Here is an 18,926-nt window from a genome sequence, read left to right as displayed (position 1 = left end):
CGAGAACTGCACAGAATTTATATCCAAACAAATCAACTTCTTCCTAGAGACAAACACGCCGACGGAGGTTTCTGCAGGAACACTCTGGGGAAACTCTAAAGGCCTTCTTAAGAGGACAGATTATTTCATATCTTTCCCACAGAAATAAACTAGAAACCAAGAAAGTGTTAGAGCTAAGAAGCGAAATTACTAGAATAGATGAACAACAAGCCAGGCGTCCAAGTGAAGCTCTTCACAGAAAAAGGCAGGCCCTTCATACAGAACTCAACATCTTGACAACTAAAGAAACTGAACAACTTATTTATAAGTCAAGACATCATTACTATGAACACGGAGAAAAAGCTAGTAAGCTTTTAGCTCAACAAATTCACAAACAAGAAGTCCGCAATGCAATACCAGTACTCACCAACACGAATGGAGAAGAAATCATTGGCCATAAAAATAATGCACACATTTAGAGATTATTATAAATCCTTATATTCTACTGAGTTCAAAGAAGACAACACACAATCTAATGCATTTCTGAATACATTACAGACACCACAAATAGATGATTTAAGTGCTGAGGAACTGGATAAACCTCTGACGCTATCAGAATTACTAGATGCTATAAAATCACTTCAAAGCGGGAAATCAGCAGGCCCAGATGGTTACCCTGTAGAATTTTATAAGAAATTCTACACTCAGCTAGCTCCCCTCTTATTGGCAACACTTACAGAAGCTAGAGACAACCAAATACTACCTCAAACATTTCGTCAAGCATTAATCACCGTCTTTCCTAAGCAAAATAAGGACTTGTTACAATGTGCATCATGTAGATCAATTTCACTCCTGAATAATGATGTTAAGATACTCTCAAAAATTCTAGCTAGAAGGATGGAGAAAGTGCTGCCCTCGGTAATATCACAGGATCAAACTGGATTTATTAAGGGCCGACACCTATCTTCCAATCTCCGACGCCTGTTTAATGTAATCACCAGCAAAATCTAACACCCCAGAGATATTACTATCATTAGATGCAGAAAAAGCATTTGATATGATTGAATGGAACTAGGTTTTCATTGCATTGGAGAAATTTGGGTTTGGCCCAAATATTTGTGCATGGATCAAACTACTGTATACCAATCCAGAAGCTTCAGTTTGTATTAACATTTGTTCAGACTACTTTAAGCTAGAACGTGGTACCAGACAAGAATGTCCCTTGTCACCACTGCTGTTTGCAATCGCCATTGAACTACTGGCGGTTCACTGTTGAAACTCTTATCAGATAAAGGGGATTATCAGAAGGACTGGAACAGAAAATGTCTCTATATGCAGATGATATGGTTTTATATATATATGTCAGACCCAGAAAATACCGTGCCTGCAGTTTTAACAGCACTCACAGAATTTCAAAAGATATCTGGTCTCAGAATTAATCTGAATAAAAGTATACTCTTTCCAGTGAATTCACAAGCATATAATATTAGATTGGACACCCTACCTTTTACCATAGCAGATCAGTTTAAATACCTAGGGGTAAACATAAAGCTCTTTATCAACAAAATTTTGCCGTTTGTATGGAAAAAATTAAGCAAGACTTGCATAGATGGTCAACCCTTTATCTCACTCTAGCCGGAAGAATTAACGCTGTTAAGATGAATATCCTTCCTAAACTTTTTTTTATTTCAAAACATTCCAATATATATCAATAAATCGTTTTTTAAACAGATTCAACAATAACCTCATTCATTTGGAACTCAAAACACCCACGTATCCAAAGAGCGACCCTACAAAGACCTCAGGTAGAAGGTGGCATGGCTTTACCTAATTTTCAGTTTTATTACTGGGCAGCAAACATACAAGCCATAAAATCCTGGACACAAAAAAACAAACATACACAGGCTTGGTTCGCAATAGAAGTAAAATCCTGTAGTACTTCTTTATATTCCCTGCTCTGCGCTCCAATAAATGCAAGTTATCACAAATATACTAATAACCCAATTGTGCTTGACTCACTCAGAATATGGAACCAACTTAGAAAGCATTTTAAGATGGAAAATCTTTTATCTGTGGCACCTCTGCATGAGAACCACCTCTTTCAACCCTCGCAAACATATCCAGTTTTTAATACCTGGATAAGATTTGGGATTAAAATGCTCAGAGATCTTTATATAGACAACATATTTGCATCTTTTGAACAATTACGTTCTAAATTCAACCTCCCAGCTACACATTTCTTTCACTATTTTCAAATTAGAAACTTTGTTAAACAGAAACTGCCCGATTTTCCCCACCTTGTACCCTCCACCATGCTGGAAAAAACACTGCTCAAATTCGAGGAATTAAACACCATTTCTGCATTATATAAAATCCTATTAGAGTCCCTACCTTTCAAAGACCCAAGAGGACATTGGGGAAAAAGATCTCTTAATCAATATATCAGAAAAGTAGTGGAAGGTAGCAATGCAGAGAATTCACTTGAGCACCATATGTGCAAAGCATAGAATTATACAACTAAAAATTATATACCAAGCTCATCTGTCTCGCTTAAAACTGTCCAAAATGTTTCCGGGGCAAGATCCAACCTGCGAACGCTGCAACCAAGCTCCTTACTCATTGGGTCACATGTTTTAGGCCTGCACTAAACTAACATCATTTTGGACCAAAATTTTTAAGTGCCTTTCAGACAGCCTTGTGGTCACAATCCCTCCTAACCCATTAACAGCTGTGTTTGGTGTTTTTATAGATGGGTTTAAAGTGGAGAAGGACAAGCAAACGGTGATTGCATTCACTACACTTGTGGCACGCAGACTTATTTTGATAAATTGGAAGAATCCTAACTCTCCTCTGATAAGTCAGTGGGAAGCCGATGTTTTATATTATTTGAAATTGGAAAAATCAAATTCTCAGAGGATCTGTACAGATTTTTTTCAAAACCTGGCAGGATCTAATCCTCTTTAATAAAATCCCTGTGTGCGTCCAGGTGTCCGTGTGTGTGTGTCTTCTGGTGAAGTGCGCATGCGCGGGGCACGGTGCGATGCGCGATATTACTGTCACAGAAAGTTAGAGGCGTTTTATGGAAATACAAACCAGTATTACTGCGAAAGGAAATTAAAGGTACACAATACAGTGACTCATATTACAGCCACATACAAGCCAGTATTACTGTCAGAGGAGATTAAAGGCATATTAGCGACTCGCACGCCTGTATTACCGCCAGAAAAAAATTAAAGGTATATTACAGACCTACAAGACAGTATTACAGAAAATTAAAGACACACAATACACAGTGGCAGCCCACGAAGAACGGTCAGCTCAGCAAGTAAACATCAACAAAAGAAAGGCTGAAAGAAAGAAAAATACGACCAATAAAAAGAATGAAGTCAAAGTCCCTTGCCATTTAATATACAGTAGACTGTTCCTACTAATGTTTATGCACTACTGTTAACGGGCTAAATGACTAGTCAATAATATTTTAGAATAAGAGAAATAATTATTACCGCTTTATTTCCCTTCATTTTTTTTTTATTTACCTATATATATTTCTTCCTTTCTTTTGTTTATTTTTGCCCTATTAAAAAGCCCTAAGCAATTCTCCTTTGACTAAGCTCTCCTTCTCAAGGGTGGGGTTTGATTTTGTCTTTAATTCTTTTTTGTTATGAATTAATCTATATTGTATGGAATTATTACAATAAAATTAATAAATAAATATTAAAAAAAAAAAAGATCCATTTTTGACAATTTAGGGACGTTTTTGGATGTGAAAAACAGTTTGCAGGAAAAACCTTTATACTGGGAGGCGACTGTAGACAAGTTCTACCAGTAGTCAAGAAAGGAGGCCGAAAGCAGATTTACAATGCATGCCTAAAAAGAGTGGACCTTTATGGTCTTTGTTCCAACAATTAAAATTTAAAATATGCAAGCAAATAAAAATTCAGATGATTTTGCAAACTGGCTACTAGACATTGGCAACTTTAAAATTCAAAATCTCCAAATAAAATAAGACTATGTAAAAATCTTGAAGAATTTTATCACTTAGGATTATCAACAGAAGAAATGAATGCATGGACAATCCTAGTAGTGAGAAATGATGAAGTCACATGAATTAACGGCAAAATTGTCAATCGGTTACACGGCAGATTGATTAAATTTGTATCAATAGACTATGCTGAAGCAGTTGGTGGAGATGATGCAGAAGATGAAAACATCAACCTACAATATCCCATAGAATATCTACAAACGTTAACGCCATCTGGTCTCCCAACAGCTGAATTACTGTTGAAAGAAGAATGTATCGTAATGTTATTGCATAATTTATGTATGAGTGATGGGCTATGTAATGGGACAAGATTAGTTCGTATTAAAAATTGAACAATTGTCTCATGTAAAATTTTAACAGGCAACAAGAAAGGTAATGTAGTATATATTCCGTGAATAACATTAGATACCAAAGGAGACCTTGATATATGCCATTCATATTAAAATGTTTACGGTTTCCCGTTAGAATAGCTTTTGCTATGACAGTTAACAAATCACAGGGACAAACTTTTGAAAAAGTTGGTTTGTTTATAAGAGAAAAAGAAACTATATTCACTCATGGGCAGTTATACATTGCGTTGTCACGATGTAAGTCCAAAAACGGAATCAAAATTAAATATGATCTTGAAGTAAACGTAATTCCAAATATTGCTTTTACCGAATGTTCCAAGATAAAAGTGAAAAAAATGGCATTGCAACAATTCCCAGAAAAATAAAGTCTTTTGTATATCCAGTTAACCAAACACAGGGGTTGGCAAGCGAAGCCCCCCTAGTATTTTAAAACATAATTCTGCCACTGGGATATTTTCACAATATTTGGTATTTTGACCTGTGAATGTAAACTTAAAAAAAAATAAAATAAATAAAAACATAAATACAAAAACACCTTTTAGTAGGTTTAGTTTTTCACCAGTTGGCAGACACTCTACCTACCTATAGTTCTATACAGGTTTTAATCATTTCATTGTTAAACAACCAATAAAGCAACCCAAATTCTTTCCCTTTTATTTTTTGAGTTAATTGATCATTGAGGTCCTTTGCTATGTGCTGTATTCTGCGACTGATGGTGTTATTGCACAAAGGCACTTTTGAAAGCAGCTTCCCAGCAGACTCGCCAATCATAATGTTCCCCATATCTACAGCAGCCGATAGAATGAGTTCTTCTGTGATGGTATGAGGCTTCTTACATTTTGCGATACTCTGTACCACCTTGTAAGATGATAGCAAAGCATTGCTTGATATTGATGTCTGCTTATAAAACTACCTTTTTGTTAATTTTAACTCTTAGCTTTCTGGTAGTCACAAGATTTACCAGGTTGGGATGAATGCTTTCTAAATGGTGTTTCAACTGACTTGTTAGCATGCACTCTGGTGTCAAAACTTTCATACACAGTACACACTGCGGCCTCTCTTCACCATTGACCTCGGTCAACGTAAAACCAAAGTCCAAATAACTGTCCTCATGTTTTCGTTATTTGTGCTTCTTTACACTCTTGCCACTGGTTAACTGTGTGCCCACTTTATTTCCACTCTCACAACGCTTATTACTGTTTAGTAAAAACCAATCCATTTTTAAAAATACATACGAGAAGAAATATTTCAAAAACTTCACTTGATTTAATTAAAACAATATTCAGGTGTTCTCCAAAAACTAATTCAGCACTAAGACCTCACGAAACCGACAGCTATTTATATACGAACACAAAGTACTGAGAAAGTTCGACAAACTACTAAAACAATCGAGATAATTGTTACTAGATTGCGCTCTACAATCATTTGTAGAGGCTTCCGCAAACAGTTATTACTAAGTGAGTTGCTGGTTTGCACCAGGTCCACCAGATGTTGTGTCCTATCACATTGAATTTTGTAATATTTTGCGACGCCTGCACACTTTGGGAACTACTGACTTAAAGGTTTAATTCCCATGATCAAAACTGATGTTGTGAAAACTGGCTTTTTCACACTCTGACTTATTAGTTTAAAGAACAATTTTATTTATTATTGGTCAAGTAATTGCAGTACTGATATTTGGGTTGATTTATTGTAATTGCTAGAAAATGTTTTTTTTCCCATTAAAATTGCACTTTTTAATGAATCCCCACAACATCTAGCCACTGATACTTTAAAGAATGTGCAAATGACTAATCAAAACTTTTTTTTTTTTTTTTTTTTTAATTTTAAAGGCTGGCCTTATAGAAGCAAATGGAGAACTGAAGGTTTTTATAGACCAAAATCTTAGCCCTGCTAAAGGTAAGTTAGTTGACAAACAAGTGTCATATACATATGTATACTAGTAAGGATGACAGTTGCTAACCAGGAATTTTTTTTTTTATATATATAATAGTTTTGGCTGGCAGGGTTGCCCCTTAATTAAACCTAAATTGATAGACCTGGTAGACAAGTTCACATCTGTAGGCTTTTTTTTTTTTTTTTTTTTTTTTTGGAGGGTTTTCAGGCTTCCATCATCTCATTTTTCACTCCTGCTCTTAAATTCATTGGCCATCATGCCAAGATCCTGCAGACTTCAACTCTGCCATAATTGTGCTTCTACCGAGACACAAAGCATCCTGAGGTAGAGGCTTGCTCATGATACAGAGAAATGTCAGTCCACTGTTTGAACCCGACTTGTTAGAAATGGTACCAAAACTGTAGTTCCCTACTATTTCAAGACCCATTGAGATACCCTTCAAAGTCCTTGTGTTCTAAATGCAGTATCCGAGGATGTGCTTATTCTTAGCAGGCATTCTCATCTAGGGGTTGTATTTGCCATGGACACTATTATGCATGCATCACAATGCAGTAACATTACACATTTTATGTTTTGAAATATATTAAGTACTGTAGCTCATTATTGCTGAAATTAAATTTTTTTTTAATTGGAAAGGAATTACAGTTAAAAAGGGAAAAAAAGAAAGCAATATTTAGTGTGACCACCCTTTACCTTAATTGAGCCACATTTATCTTAGGCACACTTGCTTGCAGTTACTGAAGGTTCTTACATGGCTGGTTCTTCCGAACCTCTTTCAGGACATGCCACATTTCCACTGTGGCCATTGGCTGTCTGTTTCCTTCTATCTCTGGAACTAATCTGAGATTGGCTTCATGATGATAAGATATGGGCTTTGTGTAGGCTGTAGCATATGCTGCAAGATTACCTGTTAACTCTCTTCACATTTTGATTTTTGGTTGTGTTTAGGGTCATTGTCATGCTGTTGCATGAAAGTAGGACCAATCGGAAGGCTCCCTGATTGTATTGCATAATGGATGAGAATCTGTCTTTACTTCTCAGAACTGAGGGGGCTGTCTTTTTTTTTGAGGAAATCACTAGCTCCGTTTGTGGAAATGCAGCTCCAAATCTGTTGGGAGCCTCCAAAAACTACCTGCTTTAATCGCCAGAAATTAAAATTTTTGATTCATTAATCCAGAGCACCTGCTGCTGCTTTTCTTCATCCCAGTCCATATATTTTCTTGCATACCATAGGTGAGTTGTTTGGCCTTGTCACCACCTTATACAAAGGACTTTCTGGTTGTAGCTCTTTCATTAATACCATTTCTGATAAGACTTCTACATACTATAGATGGGTGTACCAGGGTCCCAGAAGTTTTTTGCTATTTCTGAACTGGCAGTAATGCTACATATCTTCTGATTTAGAAGGGAAATAAGCTTTACGTATTCCATCTGGAAAAACATATCTGTCTTCAGATTAGTTCTTGTTGGAGACTTTAATTGTTCAGGACAACCAATTTGACTGTTGTTGCTATGGTCACTTTTGCCGTGGTGTAGGATTTGCTGGTTAAACAGCCACATCTATCACAGCTTCATCACGCCTCCTACATAATCACGTGAACTAAAAACAAGGAAGAGATTTACAGCACGAGTCAAACGCGGGAACGAAGGTAAATGATGTTAATTTTTCAGTGTCTTTTAATACTGTGTAAGCATACATATTAACACATGTGCAATTAAACGTGTGCATTTACGGGGTGATTTCTCAGGCTTAAAAGCACGCCTTTTATTAAAGAGGTAAATGCAAACTGTTTTCATTCTTAAGGGCACAAACCACGTTAGATTTCATGCTCAAGAGTAAACTCCGCACACAGCTTGGTCATATTACAACCGGTTCATTTTCCTCAGTTTAAAAAGGTTTACTTTTCTTCTTAATAAAATTTTTAAAGCAGTACTTCGCCACTGCGAAGCGCGGGTATTTTGATATATATCGAAATATATCGCGTCATCACGCCTCCCACGTAAGCACGTGAACTGACCTGCTGCCGTTTGCAATGCCATATTCGCGAGATACAAGTTTAATGAGAAGACACTTTTAACTGCCGGGTCTTAGCTAACATTAAATAAACCCGTGGACATCGCAACATCACACAAGAGAGCGGATCACGTGAAGTGACTGAACGCAGCAGGAGTGATCACTTCAATGAATCAAACCTGTTCAAAAAACAAATAACACAATTGATAAGGTACGAACAGAATATGAAACCGATTGTGGATTTGCGTACAGCCACTGAAACTTTGTGACGGCACGAGACTTCAGGTCACGTGTCTGCAAAACAACCTCATTGAGGCAACTGTTTTTACTGGCGGTGGCTCAGGGGAGAGAGTTTTTATTCCTCGCATCCCCGTTATACCCTCTGATCTCCCATTTCAATTCAAACGCCTCCAATTTCCACTAAGGCTCTGCTTCGCAATGACAATTAATAAGTCTCAGGGACAGACCCTACAAAAGGTTGGCATTGATTTGAGGCAGGACTGCTTTTCACATGGCCAACTGTACATTGCATGCTCAACAGTAAGCTACCACACAGCTTGGTCATATTACAAGCAGAGGGGCGACCTGACAACGTGCTATACAAAGAGATCCTTAACAAATAATTATTGATACATTTTCCCTCGGTTTAAAAAGGTTTACTTTTCTTCTTAATAAAATATTTTAAAGCAGTACTTCGCCGCTGCGAAGCGCGGGTATTTTGATATATATATGTAGATATCTATATATATCTATACTAATTAATAAAAGGCAAAGCCCTCACTGACTGACTGACTCACTCATCACTAATTCTCCAACTTCCCATGTAGGTGGAAGGCTGAAATTTGGCAGGCTCATTCCTTACAGCTTACTTACAAAAGTTAGGCAGGTTTCATTTCGAAATTCTACGCGTAATGGTCATAACTGGAACCTGTTTTTTGTCCATATACTCTAATGGAGGAGGCGGAGTCACATATCGCGTCATCACGCCTCCTACGTAATCACGTGAACTAAAAACAAGGAAGAGATTTACAGCACGAGTCAAACACGGGAACCAAAGAAAGTGACGTTAATTTTTGAGTGTCTCTTAATACTGTGTAAGCATACATATTAACACATGTGCAATTAAACGTGTGCATTTACGGGGTGATTTCTCAGGCTTAAAAGCTCGCCTTTTATTAAAAAGGTAAATGCAAACTGTTTTCATTCTGAAGGGCACAAACCACGTTAGATTTCAGACGTTAAACGCGCAAAAATGTCGCTACACCAGATAAATAAGCACAACATATTATCAGTTGTATTGTATACTTACAATACATATAGAAATGTGTTAATCGTTAACTAATATTATGGGATGGTGTTCTTCGACTCGCGCCTTGATTTAAACGATTGCATTTCTTGGTGGGTTTGCGTAGCTTATTGTCTATCTTTACACCTCTTTTTAAGACTTAATTTAAAAAGGTTTTCTTTTCTTCTTAATTAAAATTTAAAAGCAATACTTCACCGCTGCGAAGCCCCTCTAGCGCTGACGTCCGAGGTTCGATTACCGTAAGCGAGTGCAGTGAGTGCGTATGCCTGATGAGCCAAGAATAAGGGGGAAAGACGTGTCGCGTACTCTTTGCATTATTTGACAGTAAACTATTTTCAACCATTCTATGATCTGCTTCTCACAACTGAAGGCACCATGCCTGATGTTACCTCACTTGCTGGCCAACCATAAGCGAGCCAAGAATAAGGGGGAAAGACGTGTCGTGTACTCTTTGCATTATTTGACAGTAAATTATTTTCAACCATTCTATGATCTGCTTCTCACAACTGAAGGCATGAGAAAAGCAATCTTGCCTGAAATCAATGGCAACCTTTTGTAGGTCTATGAACTTAATTTAAACTTTAGGTTTACACGGTGCTTTCTTTACGAAGTACCTGCACTCATGAATATGTCTGTATGCGTCAGTCGCTCAAATCCCCGCGCTTCGCACCGGCGAAGTACTGCTTTTAAATTTTTATTAAGAAGAAAAGAAAACCTTTTAAAATTGAGGGAAAATATACCAACAACAGTTTAAGGATCTGTTTTTTTGTGAAGCTGCCTTTACTCGAGTGATCAGTTCAAGCTGACTTGCTGGCTAACCATAAGCGTTACCTGGTAGGTAACCACCCATATAATCAGATTGTGAATCAGACTACGAATGCCGTGAATGTAATTACCCCGATCTACATGCTGTCAAATAAACGAACCACACGCCGTGGCGCAATTTTAGGGGCTTCGCCTTTAGCGCCGACGTTCGATTCCCGTAAGGGAGTGAAGTGAGTGGGTGGTTACCTACCAGGTAACGCTTATGGTTGGCCAGCAAGTCAGGTAACATCAGCCACAGTGCCTTCAGTTGTGAGAAGCAGATCATAGAATGGATGAAAATAGTTTACTGTCAAATAATGCAAAGAGTACGCAACACGTCTTTCCCCCTTATTCTTGGCTCATCAGGCGTACACACTCACTGCACTCGCTTACGGTAATCGAACGTCGGACGTCAGCGCTAGAGGGGCTTTGCAGCGGTGAAGTATTGGTTTTAAATTTTAATTAAGAAGAAAAGAAAACCTTTTAAAATTAAGTCTTAAAAAGAGGTGTAAAGATATTGACAATAAGCTACGCAAACCCACCAAGACATGCAATCGTTTAAATCAAGGCGCGAGTCGAAAAACACCATCCCATAATATTAGTTAACGATTAACACATTTCTATATGTATTGTAAGCATACAATACAACTGATAATATGTTGCGCTTATTTATCTGGTGTACCGACATTTTTGCGTGTTTAACGGCTGAAATCTAACGTGGTTTGTGCCCTTCAGAATGAAAAGAGTTTGCATTTACCTTTTTAATAAAAGGCGAGCTTTTAAGCCTGAGAAATCACCCCGTAAATGCACACGTTTAATTGCACATGTGTTAATATGTATGCTTACACAGTATTAAAAGACACTCAACAATTAACGTCATTTACCTTCGTTCCCGTGTTTGACTCGTGCTGTAAATCTCTTCCTCGTTTTCCGTTCACGTGATTACGTAGGAGGCATAATACATGATGACGCGATACGTGACTCCGCCTCCTCCATTAGAGTATATGGACAAAAAACGGGTTCCAGTTATGACCATTACGCGTAAAATTTCGAAATGAAACCTGCCTAACTTTTGTAAGTAAGCTGTAAGGAATGAGCCTGCCAAATTTCAGTCTTCTACCTACACGGGAAGTTGGAGAATTAGTGATGAGTGAGTCAGTCAGTGAGGGCTTTGCCTTTTATTAGTATACTAGCAAAATACCCGCGCTTCGCAGCGGAGAAGTAGTGTGTTAAAGAGGTTATGAAAAAAAAAGGAAACATTTTAAAAATAACGTAACATGATTGTCAGTGTAATTGTGTTGTCATTGTTATGAGTGTTGCTGTGTTTTATATATATAAAATACACACACACACATATAAACATATATATACATATACATATACACATATATATACATATCTACATATATATATATATACATATACACATCCACATATCAACATATATATATATATATATATATATATATATATATATACACATATATACACACACACACGCTTTATGGGTGATGATTGTTTTACTCTTTTTATCTTTATTTTATTTTATTGTAGAATCAACTCGTATCTGCGCACAGCAGGGCAGCCGTGGGCGGATGCGTATGGTGTATTCACTCCATGTTATCGTGCATTGCGCTGTCAGTGGTATTTTGATAAAAGAATTTGAACAACATATAAGAAGCGTATAAATTATTAAACAGTAAAACATTAACATTTAAGAAGTAAAGTTACATTAAGTACTACTGCAGTGCCTTCGGGTATACCTCATTTTTTGTTTGCCCATTACATGCTTAAATGTATACATTTTTTGGTGCACCAACCCGAGAACACGCGACATAGAACCGAGCGTGGGAGAAGCATGGATTTTAAACACGCGTTCAGTTCACCTGCTGGTCTCCCTCGTGGAATAACTGGTAATGTTTGACTAAAATCTATAGCGAGTAAAACGACGTTACCTCCTTTTTTTTTTTTTTTTTAACGATCTCTGAGATCTTGGTTTTTTCGGTTCAAGGCTTCATAAGCTCTTTTATGTTGTATGGTGTACTTATCCCAAACCATCATCTTTGAATGTTGCAAGACTTTCGCCTTGTATGTAGATCGGGGTAATTACATTCATTGCATTCGTAGTCTGAATCACAATGTGATTGTATGGGTGGTTACCTGGCAGTGTAGGGTTGCCACCCGTCCTTTAAAATACGGAATCGTGCCGCGTTTGAGAATGAAATTGCGCGTCCCGTTTTGAATCAATACTGGATGGGATTTATCCCGTATTTTTTTTATAATTTTTTTTTTAAAGCAGCGTCTCATGCAAATCATCCGACACGTATTTTATGAAGATGCCTCCTTTCCTACTTTTGATTGGGTAATACTTGATGTCATCGTTAGTTTGATTGGTGTTTTTAACTGTCCAGTGAGGAGGGCGTGTCTTTTAAGTAGAGTGTGCAAAGTGTTGGCACTGAGATGTGGCGTCAGCGCCATAGTTGAAGCCCCTAACGTTGCGGTGAGCAAGTCGGCTAACATCCGCCATGTGCCGTCTTTCAGTTGCGAGAAGCAGATCATAGAATGGTTGAAACTGTTGCCCCTAACGTTGCGCCACGGCGTGTGGTTCGTTTATACCTCGTGTCTTCTCATTAAACTTTAATCTCGCTAATATGTTATTGCAATCCGCAGCGGGAGCGTTTCTATAAACTTAATTTAAACTTACGTTTTACACCATGCTTTGTTTCCCTTATGAACATGCTTGTATGCTTAACTCACTCCGTTCTCAATTGTTTAATTAATTTTTTGCTCTTCGCTGTTTGCGGGTCTTCCTCCATTTCCCCCTACTTCGTTCTTTTATCTCGCGAATATGTTATTGCAATCCTTAACGGGAGCGTTTCAATAAACTGATTGAAAATAGTTTTGCATTTACCTTTTTAGTAAAAGGCGAGCTTTTAAGCCTGAGAAATCACCCCGTAAATGCACACGTTTAATTGCACATGTGTTAATATGTATGCTTACACAGTATTAAAAGACAGTCAAAAATTAACGTCATTTACCTTCGTTCCCGCGTGTGACTCGTGCTGTAAATGTCTTCCTTGTTTTTAGTTCACGTGATTACGTAGGAGGCGTGATGACGCGATACGTGACTCCGCCTCCTCCATTACAGTGTATGGACAAAAAATATGTTCCAGTTATGACCATTACGCTTTGAATTTCGAAATGAAACCTGCCTAACTTTTGTAAGTAAGCTGTAAGGAATGAGCCTGCCAAATTTCAGCCTTCCACCTACACGGGAAGTTGGAGAATTAGTGATGAGTGAGTGAGTCAGTCAGTCAGTCAGTGAGGGCTTTGCCTTTTATTATTATATATATATATATATATATATATATTTGTTTTACAATTTCTCTAAATGAAATGCCTATATTTTCAAGTGTAATAATGCCCTGTCTCATTTAATTGCCGTTTTCTCACCACTATCATTGGAGTAATGTCCAAGTACTACTTTAGGGTATGGTAACACAGTCTCTTTCAACTGTGCTTTAAGACGGAAGGTTTTTTTTTTTTTTTTTAGTAATTAACAGAAGTTGGGACACCTCTCCAAATTGTTTGCTTAAACTCTGCAAGGCTTAATTTACTTAATTTGCTGCAGAACATCTATAGGTTGTAACCTATTAGTTGTTCCCTGAAGAAGGCCCATTTCTAATATTTTTGTCAAGAAAGATGTTAATTATGCAGTGAATTTCTTTAGTGTTATAAGTAATGAGCCTTTAGATTTTGTCACATAACAAACCTCTTGAGTTATACTCCACTTTATTTCACTATCTGTAGAGGAAATACAATTTGAGCAAAAGTTGCATTTGTATGGCTAGGTCTGTGGGTGTTATTGCTTAGATACCAGAACATTTAAAGAAAGATTGATGCTACTCCCAGAATTTTGTATCTTTCCAGTACTGTTAACATATGCAAATACAGAGTCTTTCACAGCAAACTTTGTCTGGATTGTTAATCTCTGCAAAGAATTTTAAGGACCTGTGTGCTTTTCATTAGGCTGAACAGGTTTCAAGGAGTCCAAATAAGACCACAACTTGTATCCAATAAACACTGCTGAAGATGCTTTTGTTCAAGGGTATGTAAGTTTGTTAGCACAAATCCAGTCTGTTCTGAGTAGTGGCCGAGCTCTAAGTACACTTCAATGATTGTTTAGTTCTGTATAGATCCATCATTTTTGGTCATTTAATAGGGGGATGGTATTGAGCTAAGCAAATGTACCTAACATGACTTGCCTCCAGAAATGTGTTGAGTTCTTGTGCCAAGAATTGTGGTTAAGTGCTACAAATAAGGAATTTGGGAATCCCATATCATAAATGTCTGTTGTATTTAGTCACCAGTTTCTCTATTGTCAACAAAATGATCACCATGGGTCTCCTGAAAGATTTCAGTGGCACTGACTGGTATGGTAGTGTTTCCACTTAGTGCGGGTGAAGTCTCTAAACTACACCTAGTTTATCATTGTGTTCCACACTTCTAGGAAGTCAGAAGTTTTTACATTATTATGGTGAGCGATATTTCTATATTCTGTTATACAGTTGTATGTGAAGGCCAGTAAAGTCTTATTTTTGCACCTTTGCAGCTACCTTAGATGGAGCCCATTTTTGTGGGTTAAAATCATACTAAGGGGTTGGTTGGTGGTTTGAAAGTCTTGAAAATGACTGTAGTAATGATATCTGGGTATGTTTTAAAGCTAGTCCAGTAAAGAGTGAGTTTGTACATATTGTGATACAGGCTGCTCTTTTGTCACATTCTTATGGCCAACAGTGCATTTAGTAGATTCAGGATGATACTTTTTAGTAACAGGTCAGGTCTACTTTTTATTTATCATCATTGCTAAACATTCCCTTCATATATATAAAATCTTCCCCGTTTGTTTTGTTTAATGGTATTTGGCTACAACCACAACCACCGGCAATAGTTGTAAACTTTTGTTAAAAATTTGATTTAAAATAAAGATTCTACATTGACGAAATATGAAAGTGTTGCTGCAGGAATATAGACAATGTAATTAATTCAGTTGTGCAATGATTCATCCCATTAAGGAGAGTTGTCCCAGTGTACTATTTCTGAACTTGAAGAACCGCACTGTCACATTTGCTCTTACACTCTTTCTGGATTTTGAGATGTACAGTACTCCAAAGGTGTTTTTTTTTTTTTTTTCTAATCACATCTTCCTCATGTGCTCTTTTTCACTGACTGTGTTTTGGCAAGCTGTGATGCTTAAACATTTTCTACCAATAGTATCCCTTATGTGTCTGATCAGAGTATCTTAAATAAATATTAGAGAGTTGATTGTAATAAACTGCTTAATACTTGATTAGGGTTGCACAGCTTAAGAAAATATAATGTACATCTCACAAGATTGCAGAATACACAATCTCATGGTAAAGATACTGCCTTAAAATTTTTTACATGGCATTAAGGAATTATATGGGCATGTAATGAAAATTTTGAGCAAATTAAGTCTAAAGATAAGAAAAGTACCATCTAAATTTTCAAAGGATAATATTTTTTGATTTGGTTATATTTGAAGATATTCACATAGCTAACAAGTTTCATGTTTTTATATGTATCCAACAATGGTGGCTGGTTCTAGAGTTCTTGAAGCATAATAATGGGCTAGAAATATATCCACCCTAAGTTCCTGTCCCGATAACTGGAATGATAACATGTCTTGAAGTGCATCCATTTGCTAGTTTGTAGCGGGGCTACATAGTTAGTGTTGTTAAATGTCAGTTCTAAGTGCGTCTTGTTTCCATTGTCCCGTTTGCAGTTTGTGTGTGTATCAGGAAATGCCGTCCCGGAAGAAGACCACAGCCTCTAACCTGGAAAACACCTGTTCGCAATTAATCAATTACAACCATCACAAGGACTATTTAAGTAATTAGAAAGGAGAAAGGAGACCATTCGTTTTCAACCACGTATCAACTTACTTGCTGTTTTTCCACATCGCGCCTTTGCACCAGTTTTTCATTTTGCTGGACTGCTTTCATCCTTCATCTGCTGAGACCCCGGGGTCGATTCGCCATCCACCATACGCAGAGGAATCACGGTGAGGTTGTTCCATTTGCCGGGAAAATCAAACAACTCATTTACCACTAGTTCAGTCATCTGTGTTCAGGACAGTTTTTATAACCGGACTCAAGTTCACAATCATTCAGTATATCATTCATTTTTGTTATTCGTGTTGTGTGTTATATGTTACAGGGGCAAGGGAGGGTTTTGTTGTATTTATATATGGTGGTGTCTAATTGTTGATGTGGTGGAGGGATATTTATATTTATATATGTTTCGATTTTTGCATTTGTCTTGTGGTTTCATTTAATACATTTAATCAGTTTATTTTTTACATCATCTGCTTTTTGAGTGCTTATATTTACACCGTCGATTGTGGGGGAAAAGTGTAATTTGATAGAGGTACGGCTTGATAGTTAGATTCGTCTCAGTAAATTATCCAGGCCACAGGTCTTGGAGGTGTAGCTGCCGGCTGGGTACGGGATCGGCCGTTACATAAGTGGTTCCCTCTCTGAGGAATCTTAATAAATACTATCGCTGTCTGCCTTTAAACATTTCCCCAATTAACATGTCTTTATTGCGTGCCGAGCAGGACGGCACCATTGCTTCGCCGCGGTGTGAGGAAGGAGTAGCCGAGGCGCGGCATGTCACGGTCGGAGCGTGTTCAGCGGTGCAGGAGGTGGTGGATTCATTGCAGTCGCTGTACCTCAAAGATCACCATGGACCTGAGGAGGAATGCCTGGAGGATGTCTTGCCTCCGTGGGAAGATCTGGCGCAACAACTGACCCGGCTGGATGAGAAAGTCCGCGAGATTGCTGAAAGTGCGCTCGGGCGCGAAGATGCCTTGCGGGCTTGCATCAGTAGCTCCCAGGAGGAAATAAAAGAATACATCAATGAGCAAGTTCAACTCCTGGGGCGGGAAACCGTGTTGTGCCTCCAGAGGCGAGATCAACGCTGGCAAGAAACTCTTCAGGGGAAGTCCGAAGGGGTCTCCAGAAGTTACTTCAGTCACCCTGTCATTCAACGCCGTACAGGTCTCGTGGGGGAGGGAGAATACATCAATCGGCCCTCAGTTTCTGGGGTGCGCCTTTCCTTTCCCAAGTTGGGGGCTCCATATAACATCGATGATGTCCTCAACTTTGTGGAGGACGGGGAGGCGTATCTGGCTGTTAACCCTTTAACCCCAGAAGAGCTTATGGGGGTGATAGGGGCCTCCCTCTCGGGGCCGGTGCGGAGCTGGTGGCTGAAGGTCAAGAAGAATATTAAAGACTGGGGATCCTTTCGTCGATCTTTCCTCGCGGCTTTTCTTCCGGAAGATTACAAATCCAAACTGGAGGACAAGCTGCGATCCATGGTGCAACTGCCTTCGCAATCCATCCGGGGCTTTGTGTTTGAAGTGGCGACCGGCTATGTCTGAAGAAGAGGTGGTCCGCCGCATCCTTAATGCCTGTAACCCACGGTTAGCTGGGGGTTTCGGTGGGGTTGGTGGAAGACCTGGTAAAGGTGGGTTCGCAAATGGAACGGGACTGGGGAAACTCAAAAACGTACTGGAATAAGGTACAAGCCAGTATACGAGAAACCCAGCCCCTAAAACCCCAGCGAGCCAAACCTTGCCGGTCGGAAGCCGATCTCGCCATCATGCAAGCGAGTACGTTCCTCCTGATTGTCCCAGTGAAGCTGCGGGGGTGGAAAGTGGATGCGGTGGTGGATACAGTGAGCCATCACACCTTAATCTGCTCAAGTATATGGAAGATGATTAGCCGACCGACAGACAACTTAATATCTGCCCCGTCTGTCCGATTTGTATTGGCAGATGGGAGTGAACACAGGGCCCTGGGCAAAGTCCCCTTGAGGTACAGTGTACTCTCCACCACCTGGGAAATTGATACATATGTCCTGGATGACCGGCACCTGTCCGTCCCGTTACTCCTTGGGCTGGACTCTTTAACCACCATGAGGATGACCATCCTTCTCAGTCCCAGGGGGTATACGGTGCCGGGGGAAGGGGTATGCGAATTCATTCATAAATCCAAAGAAGATCTGGGCTTGGAATTCATTGGTTTTTACGCGGCAGTGAGGAGTAACGCAACCACCTCGGCGGCAGCCCCTGTGGAGGAACAGCCCGAAGAGGTGAGGCCGGTGCTGAAGAAGTGGGCTGAGGTGTGGACTGAGAAATTAGGATTTGCCCGTGGAGTTACCCACGTGATCCACACCTCGGACGAAATTCCAGTAAGGCACCGAGCATACCGTGTTTCTCCACTGAAGAAGAGCATAATTAAAGAACACCTTGATCGAATGCTCGCCGAGGGAATAATCGAACCATCTTCCTCCTCCTGGGCGTCCCCTGTGGTCCTCGTGAAGAAGACAGATGACACCTATCGTTTCTGTGTGGACTACAGGGGGGTTAACGGAAAGACGAGCCTGGACGCATATCCCATGCCCCTGGTTCATGAGATTCTGGAGTCACTGCATGGAGCTGCAGTTTT

General features: G+C 39.0%; 1 protein-coding gene across 4 annotated transcripts in view; it reads left to right on the top strand.

Moving 5' to 3' along the window:
* tfdp1b (transcription factor Dp-1, b) overlaps positions 1 to 18,926 on the top strand; it is a 118,920-nt gene that overhangs the window by 43,582 nt on the left and 56,412 nt on the right. For all 4 annotated transcript variants that reach the window (XM_028800060.2, XM_051926227.1, XM_051926224.1 and 1 more), the window contains exon 3: positions 6,204 to 6,270. In XM_028800060.2, the coding sequence (XP_028655893.1) occupies positions 6,204 to 6,270 (67 nt within the window). The remainder of the gene's footprint in view (positions 1 to 6,203; positions 6,271 to 18,926) is intronic.

The sequence above is a fragment of the Erpetoichthys calabaricus genome, chromosome 4 (assembly GCF_900747795.2).
Source record: "Erpetoichthys calabaricus chromosome 4, fErpCal1.3, whole genome shotgun sequence".
In the NCBI taxonomy this organism is placed as follows: Eukaryota; Metazoa; Chordata; class Cladistia; order Polypteriformes; family Polypteridae; genus Erpetoichthys; species Erpetoichthys calabaricus.
Note: the sequence above shows the minus strand (reverse complement) of the source record. Positions and strands in the feature narration are given on the sequence as shown.